Source organism: Rhamphochromis longiceps, linkage group LG22, assembly GCF_057381845.1.
Source record: "Rhamphochromis longiceps isolate RC_006_pf linkage group LG22, R_longiceps_female_GT1.1, whole genome shotgun sequence".
Lineage (NCBI taxonomy): Eukaryota > Metazoa > Chordata > Actinopteri > Cichliformes > Cichlidae > Rhamphochromis > Rhamphochromis longiceps.
In genome coordinates this window covers 33,119,103-33,140,454 of record NC_140577.1, presented here as the reverse complement: position 1 = coordinate 33,140,454, position 21,352 = coordinate 33,119,103, and the positions used below count along the sequence as shown (strand labels likewise).

Here is a 21,352-nt window from a genome sequence, read left to right as displayed (position 1 = left end):
CGAGACCTGTCGGGTGGCTTGGCTCGTGGCCGGCGGTGACGTGGACGAGACCTGTCGGGCGGCTTGGCGGGTGTCCGGCGGCTTGGCGGGTGTCCGGCGGCGACGTGGGCGGGTACGAACACCGTCGGGCGGCTTGGCAGGTGGTCGACGGCGTGAACAAGAATTGGCTGGTGGTCGACGGCGTGGACGATAATCCTTGGATGGTTTGGTTGGTTTCCGTCGACAGGCTGTCCTGACAGGCTCCGGAAACAGCCGTGCTGGACCTGGACGTGGCTTGGCAGGTGGAAGGAGACCAGGCTGAGGCGTGGCAGGCACAGGCGAGGCGTCGTCCTCCGGCTGGGTCGCGTCGAGACCAGGCGAGGCGTCGTCCTCCGGCTGGGTCGCGTCGAGACCAGGCGAGGCGTCGTCCTCCGGCTGGGTCGTGGCAGGGCCAGCAGGTGCAGAGTCGTCCTCTGGCTGAGGCGTGGCAGGGCCAGCAGGTGCAGAGTCGTCCTCTGGCTGAGGCGTGGCAGGGCCAGAAGCCGAGGCTGGACCAGGTGTGTCAGAAGCAGTGGCATGGGCTGGACCAGACGAGGATGACGACTCGGATGAAGCTGGACCAGGCGACGGCGGAGGCACGGAGGCCGCAGCTGGCGTGGATGAAGACACGGCTGCTGCAAACGTGCATGAGGCTGCTGATGGAGCAGCTGGTGGCTGAACGGGCCCCTCGGACCCTCCAGCGGAGACAGGAGGCTGAACGGGCCCCTTGGGCCCCCCAGCAGAGACAGGAGGCTGAACGGGCCCCTCGGGCCCCCCAGCGGAGACAGGAGGCTGAACGGGCCCCTCGGGCCCCCCAGCGGAGACAGGAGGCCGAACGGGCCCCTCGGGCCCTCCAGCTGACGTGGCGTGAAGCTGGTGCGGTTCTCCTGAACCCCCAGCTGACGTGGCGTGAGGCTGGACAGGCTCCTCGGGCCCTCCAGCTGGCGTGGCATGAGGCTGGACGGGCTCCTCGGGCCCTCCAGCTGACGTGGCATGAGGCAACGGCGAAACAGGAGCTGAGGCTGAAGCTGGACCAGGTGAAGCAGGAGCCGAAGCAGAAGCTGGACCAGGCGACAGCGAGGCAGCCGCAGGTGGTGGCTGGACAGGCTCCTCGGGCCCTCCAGCAATGGAAGAAAACTGCTCCGCTGCTTGGGATCGCTGACGGCGTGAACGCCGTTTTCTCCGGGAAGGAGGGGGAGGAGACGTGCCAGCCCGCGAATCCTCCAGCGGACCGGGCTGAACCTCCTCCGAGTCTTCATAGTGGAGAGGCCGATCCGGGCGGATGTGTACGGTGGAAACGAGGAAGTCCTGGATGAGAGGGTTTAGCGTGCCAAATAGCCAGGGAAGTCCAGAAACCATCCTCTGCAGACGGATGGCTAACTCCTCCTGGTACTCTTCAAAGGGCAGCGCAAACCATTCCTGGCATAGAAACTCCACCGCATAGATCATGTCCTCCCGGAGCTCAGCGGAGGGATTATGAGTTGCTGGGTCCATTGTCTGGTTGCGTCCTTCTGTCACAATACGGCTGTGTGCAGGCAAGAGTAGGACCCAAACGCAAACTCACAGAGTCAAAAGGTAAACTCAAAAAACACAGCTTTATTGCTGGCGTGGAGTGGGACACGAAAAACAATACAAAATAAACTAAACTAAACTAAACTGGGAAAACTAAAGCACAAGGAGCCACAGGGAAAAATCACACAGCTATGAGGGAGGACGCAACACTGACAAAGAGAAACATGGGGCTTAAATACACTGAGGGATAACGAGGGGGAATGAGCCACAGGAGGAGAGCACAGCTGAGAGTAATTAAGCAGGACGAGGCAAGGGAAGCAAAACTAGAAACATTAACATAGAGCAGACTGTGAAAGTAAAACAGGAAACACACTGACGGAACTCAAGACATGTGAACTTAACAGACTGGGGGAGACAGAACATAGGGACCTGAAACATGGAACAGAAAGGCACAGTAGATCAACATGAACATAACAACGCCACAGGGGAAGAGTAAAACAAAATGCAGGAACACAGGACCTCTTTCAAAATAAAACAGGAAACATGAGACAGACATGATAATACAAACTTGATAACATAAGACACGCAGCATGAAACACGAAGGTTGAGGGGAAACTTAAATACAGGGGAAGAAAACACCAGGAGTCTAATAACCAAATGAACTTAGATAACCTTATGAACAAAATTAACTCAAACTTAAAACGCTGGGTCAAAAGACCCAGGATCATGACACTTCCTGTTGTCAGTTGTGGCCCCTGTGTAGAAAACACCCAGGGAGTAGGAGAGCATGCCCTCCACTGAGGAGCGGTAGAAGGCAGCAGCTGCTTCTGGTCCAACTTATTCTTCCTTAGGACATGGAGGAAGGGCAGCCACTGCTGGGCCTTCGGCGGAGATGTAGGTGCCCAGAAACTTGTCATGGGTTTGGGGGTTCTGGCCTTTCTAGCTGATGAGGGCTTGAACACCCGATGAGGGTTGGTGTTAGTGATGAAGCCCTCTACCCATCTCCTGTAAGTGTCTTTGGCTTATTTGATGCCCCTCCTCAAGTTAGCTCTGGCAGTGCTGTACCTAAAATTGTCCCTCAGCCTGAAAGCTGAGTTATCAGTTCTGATCAGAGCCTCTACTTCACTCGTCATCCAAGGTTTCTGCTTAGGAGAAACCTGGAATGGCTTTGGTCACTGTCACATTCTCTGGACAACACTTAATGTAGAAAAGAACATACTGAGTCTCCAGATCTTGCTGTTCAAAGATAGAACAGTCAAAACAGTCTGGTGGTCGGATTATCGTTGGTGGGGGAGGGGTGTTGTTTTCTGCTTGATGTTACTGTATATACATGTTCCAGTGTCCAGTTCCCCCTTGGTAGGACAATTAACATGTTAGTGGAATTTGGGGAGTACAGATTTCAAACATGTCTTATTAAAGTCCCCAGCAACAATATGGACACCCTCAGGGGGTTCTCTCTGTGGTTTCTCCCCTCATTCTTGGCCAGAGTGTCTGTTTTAGATCCCTTGTGCATACTTTGTGGATCCAGCTGGTTATTCTCCGCTCAAATTCCACCATTGTTATTAATCAAGCTTTATACTGGCTAAGGAGATAACAGCAGGCAAGATAACACTTATGGACATTTCCACTGTATTTATAAACCATATTTATTATAGTATAATGTAACCAACATTCCTGCCTCTAAAGTAATTACTTTATAGTATGAATACATGAGCCCACTGGCTCATGGTTTGTTCTGGGGCAGGGGCAGGCACCTTTATTAGCCTGAGTTAATGCTTCTGAGGGTGGAGTTCAGGTTAGTGCTGTTAGGCTGGCTAGTAGTCCAATAGTCATGGGCCGATTCTTTAGAATTTTGTTTAGTCAACGGTTTGAAGTTTGTTTGTACACATTTCTTTTTGGCTGTTCATACCACCTGCCTGGCTGTCAGTATTTTTTTGTAAATAAATTGCACGTTGGGTGAAGATAATTCCTTCCTCCACCACATCTATCCCCCTTACAGGGACTAAATGGCATTAGATGCCACAGGAAAAGCATTACATGCAAAATGAAGTTTTAAAAAGTGGCCTGTCATTTATACATCATGTCACAATATCAGGTTGAGTTGTCTCGTGCCACATGTCGGGGTGCTCCTCTAGTGCCTCGGGGTCATAGGCCTATTTGACCGAGGAACAAACGGCTGATAGTCGTTTGGATTTGGATACACACAACGTGTATTGTCCTAACAATACAGGACATGATAGCACAACTACCATGACAAACCAAATAGCCCCACAAAGCTTGTCTTCTCTTCTTTTCAGAACTGTGTGGATTTTGCCTCTAGCACAAACTGTAACAGAGTTACTATAATTTAAGGAGTGCCTGTAAAATGCCCCCCATGTTAAATTAGAGCACAACTTTATTTCAGCCAGCTGAACTGGATATATTAATACTGAATATCTTAATTCCTTCTTTAGGGAGAAAAAAATGATTGTCCGTATTTAAACTGTTGGCCAATAATGTGTGAGACATGTCAAACACATCTCATGAATGATATGAAGTCATTACAGAGAGAACACTCCTGTCACTAGAAGCCACAATCAGTTTTTGGCAAAGTGACTTTTATACACTCAACAAAAATATAAACGCAACACCTTTGTTACTGCTCCCATTCCCCATGGGATGGACGTAGAGACCTAAAATTCATTCCAGATACACAATATAACCATCCCTCCCAAACAGTGGTCACAAATCAGTCCAAATGTGTGGTAGTGGGCACATCTGCTATATTGAGATAATCCATCCCACCTCACAGGTGTGCCACATCAGGATGCTGATCTGACATCATGAGTAGTGCACAGGTGTACCTCAGACTGCCCACAACAAAAGGCCACCCTGGAATGTGCAGTTTTGTCTCACAGCAAAATGCCACAGATGCCACAAGCAATGAGGGAGCGTGCAACTGGCATGCTGACAGCAGGAATGTCAACCAGATCTGTCACCCGTGCATTGAATGTTCATTTCTCAACCATAAGCCGTCTCCACAGGCGTTTCAGAGAATATGGCAGCACATCCAACCGGCCTCACAACCGCAGACCTCGTGTAACCACACCAGCCCAGGACCTCCACATCCAGCAGGTTCACCTCCAAGATCGTCTGAGACCAGCCACCCAGACAGCTGCTGGAACAATTGGTTTGCACAACCAAACAATTTCTGCACAAACTGTCAGAAACCGTCTCAGGGACGCTCAACTGCATGCCCGTCGTCCTCATCGGGGTCTTGACCTGACTCCAGCTCGTCGCCGTAACAGACTTGTGTGGGCAAATGCTCACATTCGATGGCGTCTGGCACGTTGGAGAGGTGTGCGCTTCACGGATGAATCATGGTTCACATTGTTCAGGGCAGATGGCAGCTGAGAATGTCCCAGTTCTTGCATGGCCAGCATACTCACCGGACATGTCACCCATTGAGCATGTTCGGGATGTGCTTGACAGCGTGTACCAGTTCCCACGAATATCCAACAACCTCGCACAGCCATTGAAGTGGAGTGGACCAACATTCCACAGGCCACAATTGACAATCTGATAGACTCCATGCGACGATGTGTTGCACTGCATGAGGCAAATGGTGGTCACACCAGATACTGACCGGTTCTGGGTCCCCAGACCCCCAATAGTGCAAAAAAACTGCACATTCCAGGGTGGCCTTTTGTTGTGGGCAGTCTGAGGTACACCTGTGCACTACTCATGATGTCAGATCAGCATCCTGATGTGACACACCTGTGAGGTGGGATGGATTATCTCAATATAGCAGATGTGCCCACTACCACACATTTGGACTGCTTTGTGACCACTGTTTGGGAGGGATAGTTATATTGTGTATCTGGAATGAATTTTAGGTCTCTACGTCCATCCCATGGGGAATGGGAGCAGTAACAAAGGTGTTGCGTTTATATTTTTGTTGAGTGTATATCCTTTATTTATGGCCAAGAGGGCAGCAGAATTAGCAGCAAATATTACCACTGTTGATTGTAACGTAGGTTACAATAAAATGGCCAATAAAAAAAAAAGGTTACTTTTGTAAAGAAATTCCAACAATCAAAAATCAGAAATAAATGCCTTTATTTTGTACCGCTTTCCTCTTTCGCTGGAACAACTGTGCATATAGAAATAAAAGGCAGATGAGTGTTGTCTTTGTGTGTTTAAAACAAGATAGCAAAATACAGAATTATTCCTTCACTTGAAGCTAAAAACTACAAGAGATACGACTTCTCACATACCTGAACCAACCAATTATCATTTCACAAAACTCCTGCGTCAATCACCCGCTAAACGCAACACGAGGTAAAACTTTCTAGGAATTTCCGTAGTTCTTTCAAAGTAAAAGCTATGTAGCGCCTCACAGATTGATTCGTGCGGATTTTGTCTGTCTTGGAGGAAGAAAACATTCTCGCAGCTGGAAGCGGCTATTCTCCTCTGACCTCAGCCTCCAGTATCACCGGCTATTCCCCCAGAGACCTGCTGCGCACTGGATAGTTTATGTTTCAGACCATTCCCTGTAAACCATTGTTTAGAAAGTCCTAACACATCAGCAGTCTCTGTAACACTGTACCAACAGCCATGCCAGAGTCAGATGCTCGGTTTGAGCTTGAGCAGGTCATCGTGATTGTTTAGATATTTGCGTCATTCGGGCCAAATCATTTTATAGCAATGCAAATCCAATGATGGACGTATGGTCCGCCTTTCTTCTTCTGACTGCGTGACTGGAGCTTAATTAAAGTGCGAAAGAAATCATATAATTTATTAACAACAGGGTTTCTTCTTACTTGGTCCTTTCACTGAGCCAGATCCTTTCGTTGTTACTTGACACAGATGCGTTTGAATCGCCCGTTTTTTTGTTTGTTTGTTTTTTAAAATGCGGTTTGTTTATTTGAAACAGAGGTTTACGCCGCGTGGCGTAAAATACAGAATCCCGGAGGCTTCTACGGATCATTTTCAGCGTCTTAACCTTTTCAAACGCTCTTCCTTAGCAAAGTTGTTTGAGATGACATTTGGCTGACTTGTCTCAGCTGCACCTCGGCAGCTCCCTCCTCTGATAAAGTGTGACGGACAAGTTGAGGCAGGACTGAAGGTGTGGCAGCCGCAGCCGTGAGGAGGAGCACGCACTGTGTCGTGTAAGAAAACTTTATGGAACTTGTTGTGCTCTCCCCAAGACTTTTCTGTCGGTGAGCACTTGACTGTGTTGCAGAAGGATCTGAGTCAAGAACAGATCTGGGAGGGCTGTCGCAGCAGGAACGTCGGAAGTTGATTTCGCGTTCTCCCGGACACCTGAAATCTGCAAAGCTTAAAGCCGGACTCGTCAGTTCATGGACATTTTCCCCTTGAGATCTGGAGGATTTTTGCTTTTGGCCATGGAGAGAGCTTAAGATTCTCGAGGAAGAGGTAAGTACACTGACAGAGCCCCGGCACTCCTTAACGATTTCAAATATCAATCAGCTGTCGTTTTTCCCAGAGCTGTGCTGAGCAAAGGTCTGGGAAGCTGCATGGCATTACGTCTCAGTATGAAACAGTACAATAGCAGCATTGCAGTGGAAGATAAAAACCAGCGATAAAGTTCGTTAAGTTAATATTCATGGACAATTTGAACTGGAAAAAGACCAAACCTCAGTTCTAGGAAATGTTGCCAAGTCAGAAATGTGGAAATTAATTATTGACAAATGTGAGTTTGTCTGCCGTACATGTGTATAAGACTGTTTTTATATGACTTCTATACCGCCTGGTTATACTTTTAATGGTCAGAAACACTTGACTTGCTTTATTTGCGGTTGTGCAGAATAGACCAAAGAGTAGTTAAACACTAAAAGTATTAGGATAAGAAAAAGAGACTTCCTTTAAATTGAAGCGAGACTCCTGAGACTACATTGCAGCTTTTATAATAGTTCCAGATTTGTGAGAAGGAAATAAAAATGAAATTACTCTTTGGGTTTTCTTGTTCTCCAGCCTATAGGCATTATTTATGCCTCTAAATCCCTAAACCTTTTGAATTAATATTCACTGGATGTGAATATTTTATGAAGAGCATCTATACATTTTGATGAGGGAAGTCTGTCTCTGCTAAATGGACCTCCACTATGTTTCCCAGAGAAACAGTTTAGGACTGTTTTGAGGCACATTTGCTTGTCTTCCAAACTCCTCAGATTCCCAATCTAATTGGCTAATTATGCAGTGGCCTGAAACATGGTCAGTGCCCAGAGAACCCTACATTTAACCAGTAGAGCCAGAAGGTTCCTCTCCCAGTGTCCTGGTGTCAGACAGCCATTCATAGTAGAAATAAGGAGAGTTGCCTGTGTGAGCCTTTTTTTTTCTAATTGTCCAATTTTATCACCTTTCCCCCAACCCTACTCTTCCCCCACATATTTCTGTGCTTCATTTCTGGTCTGATCCCTTTGTGCCCCTTTTTACTTATTTCTAGCTTTTACTGCTTTACTTTCTTTTTTGCAGTACCTCCTTTTCCATTCTTCATCACTTCTAATACAGCTGCGATGCGTAGATTCAGCTCTGAGGGTTCCCTCCTTGATCTTGATTTTCCGACATGGAAAAAAGTGGCACTGAAGAATTCTGGACAAGACCACGAGTCTGGCACCTGCACACTTCACTTGCAGGATGATGAGCTGGCTGGGAAATCAGGTCGCCTGACTCCCATCATCCAGGAGCCCACGGAGAGTCCGGGTGAGATGACGAAGAATGAGCTGACTCGGGAGCACAGCGTGAGTGCAGAGAACCTGTGCGAGCTGAGTAAACTGGAAAAGAGCCAGCTCAGAGGCTGTCTCATCAGTCAAGGCAGCAGGGCTTATAGTGACAGTCAGCTGGCCCCAGCTGTGCAGGGCAGCACTGAGAGCATGGAGAAAGCCGATCTGCCTCCATCGTCGCCTTCGTCCTCTTCCAGCTCCTTTAAGATGGAGCACAGACACCAACAGAGAGACAGACTGACAGCTGCTAAGCTGCACCTCAAGAGTCTTTTCGCACAGGTGCAGTAAATGACATTTCTATTTTGTTTCTATGCTGTGTTTTCGTGCAGCTGGTAGTTTAACAGATTACACCCTCTAAATGTTGTTGTAGATTTTTAGAGGAAGAAAAGCACGGCCACCTTCAAAACCCCCAAACTGTACATTTACCCATCCTCTAAACTCCTCATATCCCAGTCTAACTGGCTAATTGCAGCGTTTTCCAGCCTACAGAACACAAATGATCCTTTTCACGTGTCCTGGTGCCACGAGGGGACGTGCACAATGCCTTACAAGGTTTAAACACTTTAGTAACTTTGAGCCTGTTTTTCACTTGGAGAGGCTTATAAGTGACAGGATGGCTTAAGTCAAACTGTCACTTTAGAGAGTTATACATTTCAAATAAGCAGCTGTGGTGTTCAGAAATATCACAATGTACACACTGAAATGTTAGCAAACAGCAAGTTGTTTACATGGTCAGCAGAAACATAGCAATAGCAGCTGAATAGTACAGCTGTTGTCTGAAATTCCCTTTTTCCCATAAATTCAGTATGATAGAAAAGTACGAGGAAATAAAAGTCTTGGAAAATAATCGAGACTGTCTCTAATGAGTGTCCCAAATTCCCAATCTGCTGTAGGATCTGTGTAAGCTGGTGCAGTAGATGGCTGTGGTCACATGCACGTAGTCTCTCCATTCTGTTTGGCATCATTATGATCATGGCTCAACTGTTCAAATGGAACATCTTCTGGATATCTATTGTCTATTTAGTTTACTTACTCCCTCGTGCTCAATGCTGCTCTTCATTCTTTATGAATTTGCATTTAAAAACAACCCACATGGGTCCAGTTTTTCACTCATGGGGTTTTCTGTTTGTACATGAAGGTAGATAAAACTGAATTTGAATAACTGAACTGTAAACTCAATGAAACAAATACAGAAACACTCAATTTGTCAGGCATCACTAATTTTCTTTTAATTAAAATGCATAATTTGCTACTGCAGTGCTGGAACTTTCCTGACACTAGATGCTATATGTTAACAGACAAGTGGAGATTATAGTAGAAGTACACGGCTGTGCTCAAAGGGTGTCATTTGATTGCTGGGTTTTTCTATGAGTTACTGCAAATAAACAATATATTAAGCACCTTGAGGCGACTGTTTGGTGATTTGGTGCTGCATAAATAAAACTGAAATGATACCTTTAATTGGGTCTGCCTTAAGTAGACTTTTTGGAAAAAAGAAAGGTCTCCTGTAATAATTAGTGTTGACTGGAAGTAGGATATTGAGTAGTGCAACAATATATATTTTATTTTGAGATATTTTAATCCAAACCACACAGGCTGCTTTAGTGTGAAATGACTAAAGAATTGAAAATAAGACAAAACTGTTTTGTGTGCATCAGATATGCGCGTCTTCTGTTTTAGCTTCAGTCTTTTTCTGTTTACGGCCTCTAAACAGTCACTGTTGTTCAGTCGAGCTGTTTAAAGCTGCTGAGGTCTGGAACAACTTTCAACAAATGATGAAAAAGGTTAACTTCAGTTTACTGTGTGGTTCCTGTTTCAGAGTCCTCATTCGTCAAACTCCAACCTGGCCAACACAGAACAAAAAGACAGGTGAGAACATGGTTTATTTTGTTAGTTCTGGTAAATGTAGAAATAACCCCCCCACCCCCTTTTTTTTTTTTTTTTTTTCTTCAAATTTATTTATTTTTTTATCTTAGACTCACTTTCAGGGTCTCTCTGATTCTGAAAGTGAGTCGGTACTTATCTTAATGTTATAAGAATGTGAAGGTTTGATCTGATGTTTATTTCAATGACAGCGTTATCTTTGCTACCATCTCCTCTGACACACCTTGACTCTCTCTGTTACCATCTTGTCCTGTATCATAGTGGTAAAGAGAGAAGGTCTCGCCTTGTATTCATGCATCAGTGGAGTCAAGTGGGTCACAGTAGGAAGAGGAATTATAATCGAGATGAGCTGGAAAAATGGGCCGAGTCCTTAAATGTCCTGCTGGGAAGTCCAAGTAAGTCCTGCTTTTTTTCTGAGTTTTGGGTCTGATACTTGACATTTTAAGCAGAAAACATTCTGACTGTAAATTGCTGAACTTGTATTCCTTTTAATTTAGAGGAATAGAAAGAAATGTCTTTAGGGGGATGGCTGAAGCACAGAAGGAAGTGCGTGTCTTCTACTAATCAGAGGGTTGGTGATTTGATCTGCATGCCAAAGTATCCTTGACATCCACACCATAGTGCATGCATCCCACTCTGTGTTCATCAGTCTCCTCCACCCACTATAAATCAAATCAAATCACTTTTATTGTCACATCACATGTGCAGGTACATTGGTACAGCACATGTGAGTGAAATTCTTGTGTGCGAGCTTCACAAGCAACAGAGTTGTGCAAAATACAATAATGGCTACATCTGAAACTAATAAATATATGTACAATATATAATAGATGCTAGAGTGTGTGAAAGTTGGATAGAAAGCACTTAGGTGCAGAAAATAAATTGTGTGTGTGTGTGTGTGTGTGTGAATAGGTTTGTGTGTGTGAATAGGTTAATGAGCCATGCTGTATAAAATGCTTTGGGTGCCCAAGTAGAATAGAAAACCAGCTATATTTAAAAAAAGAAAAAGAAAAAAAAGAACAGCACAAATTCTTACAGGTCATAAGTACAGGGAATTAAATTTTATTTTTTTATTATTATTTAATTTTTTTTAAAGAAGAAGTGAAAGTGGGTGGACAATCTAACAAGCCCTGAGCACGCCCGATCTCGTCCATTTACCATTTATATAGTTTTTCAGATGAAACACAGCTCATTAAGTATTTTTTATTTCAGAGTTCAGTTGGTTTTATCCAATTACGCTGCCTATTTTATTTCCTTAACTTAGGGTCAGCCAAGATGCTGCCTCAGTGGTTTTCCTTGTACTCAGAAGTTCCTTGTTTCAGAGTTCTGAAAGCAAACCAGGATGTTATGCATTTAAAATGAAGACTGGAGTTGGGTAAAATCCTCTGGAGTCTATACACTGTTGGAGTAGAGCCAGCAGAGAGAAGATGAACTCTTAAAGTTAATACATGGAAAAATCATTAGGGACAAGTTGTTGATCAGGTGTGACAGACAGACTGAAGCGGGACTGAAGGACACTGAGGAAAGTCGTTAGAAGGATATCTGATGTCAGAAATTAATGAAAATAATTTTGGCAGTGCGGGAAAGAGGAAATGCTGGAGTAGCCAATGAAAAAGAATTCCCAGTGGGAAAAGAAGTGTTGGGGGAAATCTCGCCATCTGAATGGTCACCAGAGTTTCATTTATACTCCAGAGGTTGAATCCCCAAATTCTTGGTGACCTGCAGATCTTTCTTTTGGCCCTGCTGTCAGACTTACACATCACTCCTGCACTGGGGAGACATTCAAGTCAGATGACCACATCGCCCTGATAGGACACTGACAGTCGTCGTGCATGTTTGCTTTCTCCATAACTTGTGCTGCACGTCTTACTTGAGGACGGACGTGACATTTTTAGTTCCACTACAAGTTAGAGTCGACGCCCACGGACCAGTTTAATGTCAGACAATGTTTTCATGGACCGTAGTGGAAAAATACAACAAAATAAATTGATACGACCAAGACACAAACTGTGGTGTTTTCTAAATATAATAATAATAATAAACGCGAAGTCACTGTGTAATTGTGCAACTTTATTAGCAGCGTCGTCCTGAAATGCGCCAACAACATTGAGAGTAACATCCCTGCCCCTTAATGCTCTCTGGTTGCTATGGTAACGCGTAAATATTTCTTTCAAAACAAGAAACACAACTACAACACGGGAAAAGACCCAGGAAACTGAGTTAAGGATAAAAAAACCTGAAAACCATAAATTTCTCACCCGAGCCTCAACTCTCGCTGCCCGGTACCAAACAACTCACAGCCCGGGGGTTGGGGACCGCTGCCCTAGACACCCCCCCCCCCCCCCCCCCCCCCCCCCAAAGTTATAGTTAAAGTTAAGGGAACACTTGAATAATATTTAATTTTTGGTGTGACTTTGAATCCAGCCCTTAAAGGCCTGGCTATTTTAATTTCCTGTGACCTTGAATTACGCACACGACATGACGAAAACAGATTTTCAACTTGCATTTCTTTCATTAAGAGCTGTGTAACTTAACATTATGGTGTTAATTTAGTTTTTTTTCTTTGCTATGTTTTTAGACTCTATATAAGGTAATGATTGGATTTGGGAGAATACAGAGGATTTGGGAAGGGAAGAACACACAGCAAATAATACGGTTAAAGCAAAATGGATCAGAGATTCCAGGTAGGATTGGGAAAAGTAATAAAAGGCCACCTGCTCGTTGGCAAATGAGCAACCAAACTTTCCACACAGGTACATTTTAGTCTGCTGGAGATTTTTATCTGTGTCAGATATGTCACCATGTTACTTAGCAACCATCTAGCAATTGGCTTTTATGACCTGTGACGCCTCGCAAAAGCATCCTAATGTCATGACAATAACTTTTCATTTATATCCACAAAGGCTGAATTAAACATAATTATAATGTTGTCATGTTGCCTAGCAACCACCTAACAAGGTGCTAAAATGACCCTTTAATTTAATCATCTACAACACCTCATGAAACCACTGTGTCATTTTCATTTCATGGTTAACAGCATAGAAAGACACGTACGAGTGAATTAAAATAAAGCCGCTTTATTATTCCTCCAAACCTACTTTGAGTGCCTGTATTTTGGAGAAATAAGTTTTGATTGTTATATCCATTCTTTTTTCTTTTATGGGGGCTGCTTGGTTTGAGGACACCAGCAATACTCCTGTTACTTCATTTACATATCAGAGATTACACTTTGCTTAAATTAAATAATGCACTGCTTCCCTGGATCACAAAGGTGATTTGTTTTCCGTCATTCACAATTGAACCCTTGCAGTAATCATTTTCAGGATGACAGTGCAGCTGTGGGAGTTGCCATTTATTGCATTCTTGTTTAACAGGTACTAATAATGTAAACTCTGGAAAAATAAAAGAATTGTGTTCAGATTCAAAGAAATACAATAAGAAAGTATTTTCTTTATATACTTCAAATTGCAGCAGGATAACCTGACACTGAGAAAGATACTTTAGCTTTTGCACTTGAGTGTAAAAGGTCATTTACTTTAATGTCCTTACTGTTTGTGAGATTCTGACCTGAATCCTATCCTGTGACATTTCAGTGTCTCACAACTTCTGCCTTGAAGACATGTTTGCGCAACAAAAAAAATCACATGTTTCTCAAGTTTTTAAGCTGAATCGATGTCGACATCTGGTCTGACGTCAGTGACCCCTCTGTGCTGCTAAAAGTGCAGCACTTACCCTACCCCTGCTGCTTCTTTGAATAGAATAGATAGTAAACACCAAGACGGTTATAAATCACAGCTGTGTAAAGGCTTGAGAATGTTTGACTTCCTTGATATTAACAAGGGTTCTGGGTTTAACGGTGCGTGAAGGGGAAGCGTGTACAAGCTCCTGAATCCTGTTTCTTGGTAGTATGCTTTGTGCTGGTGTCGTCTATCGTTTTCACCCATTCAAGAAAAGCAGGGCATGTCCCGATGAAGCCCTTTGATAACACCGATGCATTTGCAGCATATTCTGAATGCCACAGAATGTTTCCATTCATTGTTTTCTCTTGTCACGTCAGTTTCCTCGTCATCATGTGCACTACCCAGTCTGACAAAACTATAGACGTGACTAAATTATTCAGGGTTTCAGCCTTGGGCGATGTCTTTGTGTACATTATACAAAGGAAGGTTGTGCCAGTAATGTGATCAGCATACTACTTCTAAAGGAGAACTTTTGTGGTAACTGGATAAGTTCTATGCAAAGCCTATTCAGGCAGATCAAAAGTGAGCATGCTATCAGAAAAATCAAGCTTTGTTGACAAAGCCCCCCCCCCCCCACACACACAAACAAACAAACAAAACACTGCAATGCAGAATTTCTTAAATTAAAAATAAAATCTGCAAAGCTAACATAACTGATCCATGCAGTCTGAGTCCTGCTGTGATTAAAAGAAAAGAGATGATGTCAGGTTGCGTCACAAAAATGTCTAAATGTCAGATTATCATCTTGCTTTTAAAACGTCTCCTCCGTGTCCCCCAGCTTGTTCAAAGTTGAACACTATTACTTCAAATTGACTCACCACAGTCATTGTTTATAATTAATATTTTACCATAATTAACAATTAAATGTTGAAAAGAATAAAATAAAAAGTTGACTCCTGACAATAACAGAACTCTAGTCTTAGTGCACGTCATAGCAAATGACCACAAGGGACTCAGTCAGTGGTCATGTTCACCATTTATTATAAATGTAAAGGTATTATTACCATTTTTAGGTTGTAATGGAAAAATGTTAATAAGTATAAAGCCGTTGTTCTAGCTGGAGCTGCGAGTGAAAGAAATCCAGTGGCTCTTAGCAGCAGACCCAGATCCCGCATTTAACTAGTGTTTATCTGTTGTCTTTAAATGACAAAAGGGGGGGAAAAGTGAACAGCTGTTTAGAAGCCATTATAAACCCCATCTAGCAGTTAATGAGTTTGTATAAGTGGTACGATCCTCTCGATGGTAGGGAGGAATAACAAGACATCACATTTGACCATGCCAGAAATCAAAGAGATCATGTGGTATGTTCATGACATTTCTAACCTTCAGTAGGACGTTCACATGGAAAAAGAGTAGAGCTAGGTTGCTTTCTCTAGTCTTCCTTTCAGGCATGATAAAGTGTTTCTGTGTTCTGTGCTATAAGATACATAAATTGATGTTGTGCTAAGGCTCACTTGTCGTCCTCTTCCTGGCAGCTGGTGTTTCAGTATTTGGAGCATTCCTGCGCTCTGAGTTCAGCGAGGAGAACCTGCAGTTCTATCAAGCCTGTGAGCGGTACAAACATTCGTCCACCAACTTCAGCCTGCAAAGGAGAGCCAAAGACATCTGCGCAACCTATATCCAGCCAGGAGCCCCCCGGGAGGTACACATGTTCATACTCAGTCTTACTGGTTGCACTGGGCAGCCTGTCTTCTTGGAACAGGAATTGTAATTCAAGTCCTGTTTATTTTTTCCTCTTTCTGCATTGCCAACTGTTTTACTGCTCAGAGTCTCTCTGTGTTATCAAGAAGCTTGTGTGGGTGGTTCAGATTTGACGTTATAGCGTTCCATCAATAGCTGCTTTCATGTGGAGCTGTTGTTTTTGTTTTTTTTCTTTCTTCCACTAATAGAGACATTTCCCCACAGCATGAGATTATATGTGTGACAGTAGCTGAACTTAAAGTACCAAATACTGTGGAGAAAAAAAATATTCATTTGCTTCTCCAGTAGGTCCCTTGTTTCCCAGGAGTCCAGCTCCACTGTCTTATACTGCAGCTATAGCAAGTCCAAAAGTAAAATGTCAGTATGAGTGTGAACAGTATGACTTTTGATGTGATTCAGGGGATGCCATTAATTTAGCATTAGCACTGGAACTTTAACAAACGGATCTTTTCTGTCTAGTTGAAGGTTTTTATGCCAGGAAGAAGAGAACTGCACTTATTAAAGTTTATTAACGGAAAGACGACCGTCCAGGAATCAAACTGTGCTTTATGTTGGCGAGCTCCAAGAATACTCACTGAAAAAGTAGGAAGACCTAAATGACATGACTTAACACCGAACCACTACAAGATAAAGGTTATCTGCAAAGCCCAAGAAGTTGTAGCCCACCATATCGTCAAAAATTTGGACATTTCTACACTGAAGAACAAAGAAACAGTGTTAACAAAGTAAAAGGAGCATAAGCTACAAAGCAGCTTCCTTTTGTGTTCATAACTATGAATGAAATCTTGTAAGTTAACATGTGCTAGCAGCAGATTTGGAAAACCCAAACGCATCAAGTCTGTACTGGGCCCTATTTCAGGAAGCCGGTTTAGAAAACTCAGAGTGAAAAACGATACTCCGGGTTGAGTAACCCCGAACTGTCCAACTCGGAATATTCGGTTTCAGAAAGGCTGATAACAAGTAGTTCAGTCAACGCGGAGTTGCTTTAACCCCAAGTTAAGCGCGCGCACGAGGATACGTAAAGCCCTGATTAGTGGAGCACAGATTAAGCGAGTCACCATGGAGACGGAGGGAAAGAAGGCGCGGTCAATGTATTTTACAGCGCTTGAGGCCGAAATTCTGATGGCAGTATATGCCGATAACATGCAAATTTTGCAGAAAAAAAGTAACACAGCCTCAGCTGCAAAAGAAAGAGAGCATGCATGGCAAGACATAGCCGACAGAGTCAATGCGTGAGTGTTAATTTAAACATTGATCTAGGGATTTCCACCCATTTAACACGTTATTTTGTATTTCATACATTTTATTTTGTGACGTGATGTGAGCGCAGGTGCAACCCAACAGGCCCCAAACGTTCCTGGCAGCAAGTAAAAATGAAATATAAAAATATAGTCCAAACAGGTAAGGTGTAATTGTATTATGAGCCATAGTGCTTGGTCTGTTTGTCCGATGTAAATCAATTGCAGTTAGAGGCTACATTAATTTCCCCTCTGTAAGCACTTATTGAAATTATCTGAGCACATTACAAGTACATATTTGCTTACTCTGTATGCTCAAATGTGACCCGTTATGGCCAACAGAAAAAAAGCGGAGGCCCGAAAAACAGGTGGGGGTCCTCCACCACCACCACTCACAGAGCCTGGCCACTTGGCTTCCACATTTGTGATAATGTTGGCAGCATCACATATGATCTTCACAGTGCAGAGAACACAAATTAGCATCCATTACTATAATGAAATAATTTGTTAGTTTGAAATGCTACAGGGAACTATGTACCTGTACATTAATGCTGTGGAAAGACTTCCTGTTCACATAGTCTCCTTCATTTACTGAAGGAGCAGTGATTGGAATGTGAGTGCCATCTATACAGCCAATCACGCCTGGGAACCGTGAGAATAAATGTAAAATTTAAGTAGTAGTTCAAGTATCACCACATCATGAATTAAGTTTTGTTCATCCTGATACCTGCAATTTTGTGGCATCCCTCTTTGATAAATCTTGTGGGTCTATGACCGGGGAACACCACAAACGAGTGCAGGAGACGTTTCAGTGCAACTGTAACATTCCTGACTGCCCGACAGACGGTAGCCTTGGAAACGTGCTCAGCGTCACCAATATTATACAGAAAGCTCCCGTTTGCAAAAAACCGAAGTGCGATACAAATAATATGTACAGAACTGAGAGCATGTCCGCGATGTGTCACATGAGCAATATTAGGCCTGAGGATGTTATTCAAATAAATTATAGACTGTGCTGAAAAACTGTAACGTTCACACAGGAAATCATCAGGAAATGATAAAATGTCCGAACGCGCTCTGATCACTCTCTCCCGGCGGAGAGCTCTGCGGAGAATTTGGGCTTCACGATCTACTGGCTCTTCAAGGACGGGGCACGCCATGTCCGACACTTCCTACTGTCAGGTTTCCGACAAAGGGGCGGAGACAGTCAGGGTTAGTTGTAGTAAACCTGCTAGGGGGCAGGTTAGCTTCACGGAGTGTGTCGTCATAGTAACTCACTGAGGCTTCATCTGAACTCGCTTTGTGAAACCGAAAACCCAGAGTTTTCGTTAACTCAGGGTATACTTACTCAGTTTTTCCACTAAACCGGCTTCCTGAAACAGGGCCCTGAAGCTCAATTCTGAGGTGGAAAAATGAATAAAACAAACACGATCACAGTGCCATGTCAACATAATTCGGAAAGTGCTCCTCTGTTCTGGGAGTATTCACACACCGAAATCATGCACTGTTGTACTGTGACACTCACTGATCTTGGCAGATGTAAAGTTGCAGAAGGAATTCTGAGGATGTGAGGTTATCTGTAAAGCTTGCATAAGTTCTATACATTTCTTTGTCACAGACGCATGCTAATAATTATCTGTTTAAGGGAACTTTGTTCATTATCAGCTTTGCATGCTCCTCATTCTTTCCACCATCTTCATGAACTCTTCACCTGGAGACTTTGAGCATTTGTTGGCTGGTTTTCCTTCAGTAACCTCAAGTTATTCCAAACCGTCTCTACTGGAACAATGTTGATGATACAGCACTCATTATTGTGCTACCTGGTAATCGAGGCTGAGGAGAAAACAAATAGTCTTAAGTCAAACTCGATTTTGATGCTGATTTTTATCTATTTATTTTTTGGCTTGTCTTTCCATATAGTATTTGAATTGACTTTATGTGGCTATTGCACCATCACTGTGTCCTATTGCAGGTAAATCTGGACAGTACGACCAGAGACCTGACGATCCAGCTGCTGCAGGCTCCCTCTCGTAGCTCTCTGTCCCACGCACAGAAACGCATCTACTCACTTCTGGACACAGACTGTTACCCACGCTTCCTCCAGTCTGACGTCTACCTCGCCTTACTCCACGAGGCTGAATAGATTCCCCACACTTGGACTCAGGAGAAGGAATGGTGGCTTGGTGGTTTCTGGAACGGCTCAACTTCCTTCAAACTGTAAATTATAAAAGCTAACTATGCTGTCAAAAGATCGAGCTGCTGTGTACAAAGTTTAACCCCCCCCCCCCCCCCCCCCCGACACACACACTCCCTGACGTCGTAGCTCAAATGTTAATAATAGTTGGACACTGTAAATAGAAATATTGGTTACTGCAATTAAAACTTGGGGAATTGTGTTTTCACTGAGATGTTTGTGATGTTACAATGCTGGGATTTGGTTTGGCTTACTTTAGGATTAAGACTGAAAACAGTTGGAAACGGCCAGCGAGCTTCTGTCCGTCATACAAAATAATGAAGTGCTAAACTTGAACCGCTACAGTGAGGTTGTCTTTTTACACCGATGGCATCGCCAACAAGTGAGACATTTTAACTTGTTAAAAAAAATCACAAAATTTAAGAGGAGACCTCTCTAAAATCTGAAAACAGCATTTTACTTTAGTTTCATATTATTCCAAATGGAAAGAATCTTGATAAACTTATCAAGACAGTTAACGATCTTATTATTATTCAGCCCCCTGTACCATGGAGAAGTAAGACAGTTCTGAAGGCTTCATCCTTCAGAACAATCATCCTGATACCAGCAAGCTATACAAAGTGGCCAGTAAGTGTATATACTAATATACTGTACCAACACAATTTTTGAGTCCAAGATTGTAACTTTACCACTTGTTACTAGTTTTTAAGAAGCAGCTACATTTGGCTCTAACAGAAAACCTCCACACATAAGGCAAACATTTCGCTGAGAGCAGATCTCACTCTCAGAGTTTCCTCTGCTGCATGAAAGGGGAAAAACAAGTTCAGCAACAATGAGCTCTTTGCTTGAAAGGTCAGAGTGTGAGATATTCAGAAAGCAACGGTGAGAAACCTGAATAAACTGACTGGTGACTTAAATAGCTTCATGCCTTTAGGAAATTTGAGTTGCTTTAGTCTTTAATGTTCTTTGTATTCCTCCTATTCCTGCCTTGTAGCAAAGAGGTTCTTAGTTTGAATCCCAGTTGAGGTTTCTGTATTGAGTTTGCATGTTTTAGGTTTCCTCCACCTTCCTCTCACAGTTTGTTCTGGTGTGCTGGAACATTTCTTTAACTTGTATTTAGCTGGACAGAACAAATATATTTTCTACTATCCTCTGCACACCAAGCACATTAAAGAGGTGAGGAGAACAGCATCAACCCAGTTATGAAGTAATTGGTATTTAACAGTTCCAGTCAGTTTTATGTTACTGCAGTGGCTGCAGCCATTCAAGCAAAGTGTCCCCACACATTGTCTATAAGACACAAACAAAGCCAGTAGTTCATAAGCCTGTGCCTTAGTGTGCAGTGCAAGAGGGTCGAAATATTGTGTTTTTTAAATCACATTTTTGAGTCCTCGTAGCGAATACACGAGATATACAAAAAAGTCTGAAAAACTATTTAAGCTCTGCAAACAACTCAGCGTTACACCCGCTCCAAAGGGAATCTGATTTTTGTTTATCAGAACAGTCTTTATAACCAGCACTACTCATCAGTATCATGGGATATAGGTGCTGTGATGCTGCACACAGTCTGCAAAAACTGTTTGCTGACTGCATTTTTATACCAAGATCATCTTCTAGCCGTGACGCCTTCTGGGTTAAAATCATTTTCTAATCCTTTACGTTGAGTTGATCGGGTTGCCATGTTTTTCAAATTTTGTTGATTTAATTTAAGGCCCTTTTCATGTGTTAGTTCGTTTATTCTGCCCTGAATTAGTTGGTGAGAACGAGCTGCATTGTGTCACCATAAACTATGTGAGAATGTTTAGTCCGCTTATTGGTCAGATGTGTCTGGGAGAGGAGCAACAAAAGTAACATTAGGTTGTGGGTTTTGACCAAGTGGACAACATGGATAATATACATTAATTTTACAGCTAGGCTGTACTCCTGGTGGTGTACTCTGCAAAGCATGTGCAGCCAGCAGAAGGCTTTTAGCTCAAACTTACACCTGTAAATGAAACGCTCTGGAGTTCAGTTGTTTTGCGATCACCGTGCTCACATCTGCATAAACGAACTGCACAAAGGGGGACATGAAGCAGGGTTCGATTTAAACAGAATAAACACTGTTGGTGTGAAAACACCCAGTCCAGCTTCTTCTGGGTGATCCAAGGTATCCAATGGAGGGTAATTATGGTGATCGTAATGACTATGAGATGCAGGTGAAATCTCTTGGGATTATTGTGTCCCAAAAGTCATATATCCGATTGTAGTTACCTGGGTTTATTCCTTGCAGCTGCAGTGGACGTCGCTGTTAAACAAATTGCTGACCAGAGAGACGCTGATCCATCGAGCAGAATAACTACA

General features: G+C 43.4%; 1 protein-coding gene across 2 annotated transcripts; it reads left to right on the top strand.

Moving 5' to 3' along the window:
• Nucleotides 1-6,625: 6,625 nt before the first annotated feature.
• On the top strand, nt 6,626-21,229 carry LOC146644356 (uncharacterized). 2 transcript variants are annotated; one of them, XM_085396940.1, is made up of 6 exons: nt 6,626-6,948; nt 8,008-8,534; nt 10,075-10,124; nt 10,401-10,534; nt 15,355-15,521; nt 18,791-21,229. In XM_085396940.1, the coding sequence occupies exons 2-6, from the start codon at nt 8,049-8,051 to the stop codon at nt 18,959-18,961; spliced, it is 1,008 nt and encodes a 335-aa protein (XP_085253066.1). In that variant the 5' UTR covers nt 6,626-6,948; nt 8,008-8,048; the 3' UTR covers nt 18,962-21,229. The 2 variants fall into 2 exon arrangements, with proteins under 2 accessions (XP_085253066.1, XP_085253065.1); XM_085396939.1 differs by having other exon boundaries at nt 6,628-6,948; nt 7,979-8,534.
• The last annotated feature ends 123 nt before the right edge of the window (nt 21,230-21,352 follow it).

Excerpts from the sequence above, each read along its gene's own strand:
- LOC146644356 (XM_085396940.1), top strand. The coding sequence starts at position 8,049 with ATGCGTAGATTCAGCTCTGAGGGTTCCCTCCTTGATCTTGATTTTCCG. Across the intron at positions 8,535-10,074 it reads TCAAGAGTCTTTTCGCACAG|AGTCCTCATTCGTCAAACTC; the intron begins GTGCAGTAAATG and ends TTCCTGTTTCAG. Across the intron at positions 10,125-10,400 it reads AACACAGAACAAAAAGACAG|TGGTAAAGAGAGAAGGTCTC; the intron begins GTGAGAACATGG and ends CCTGTATCATAG.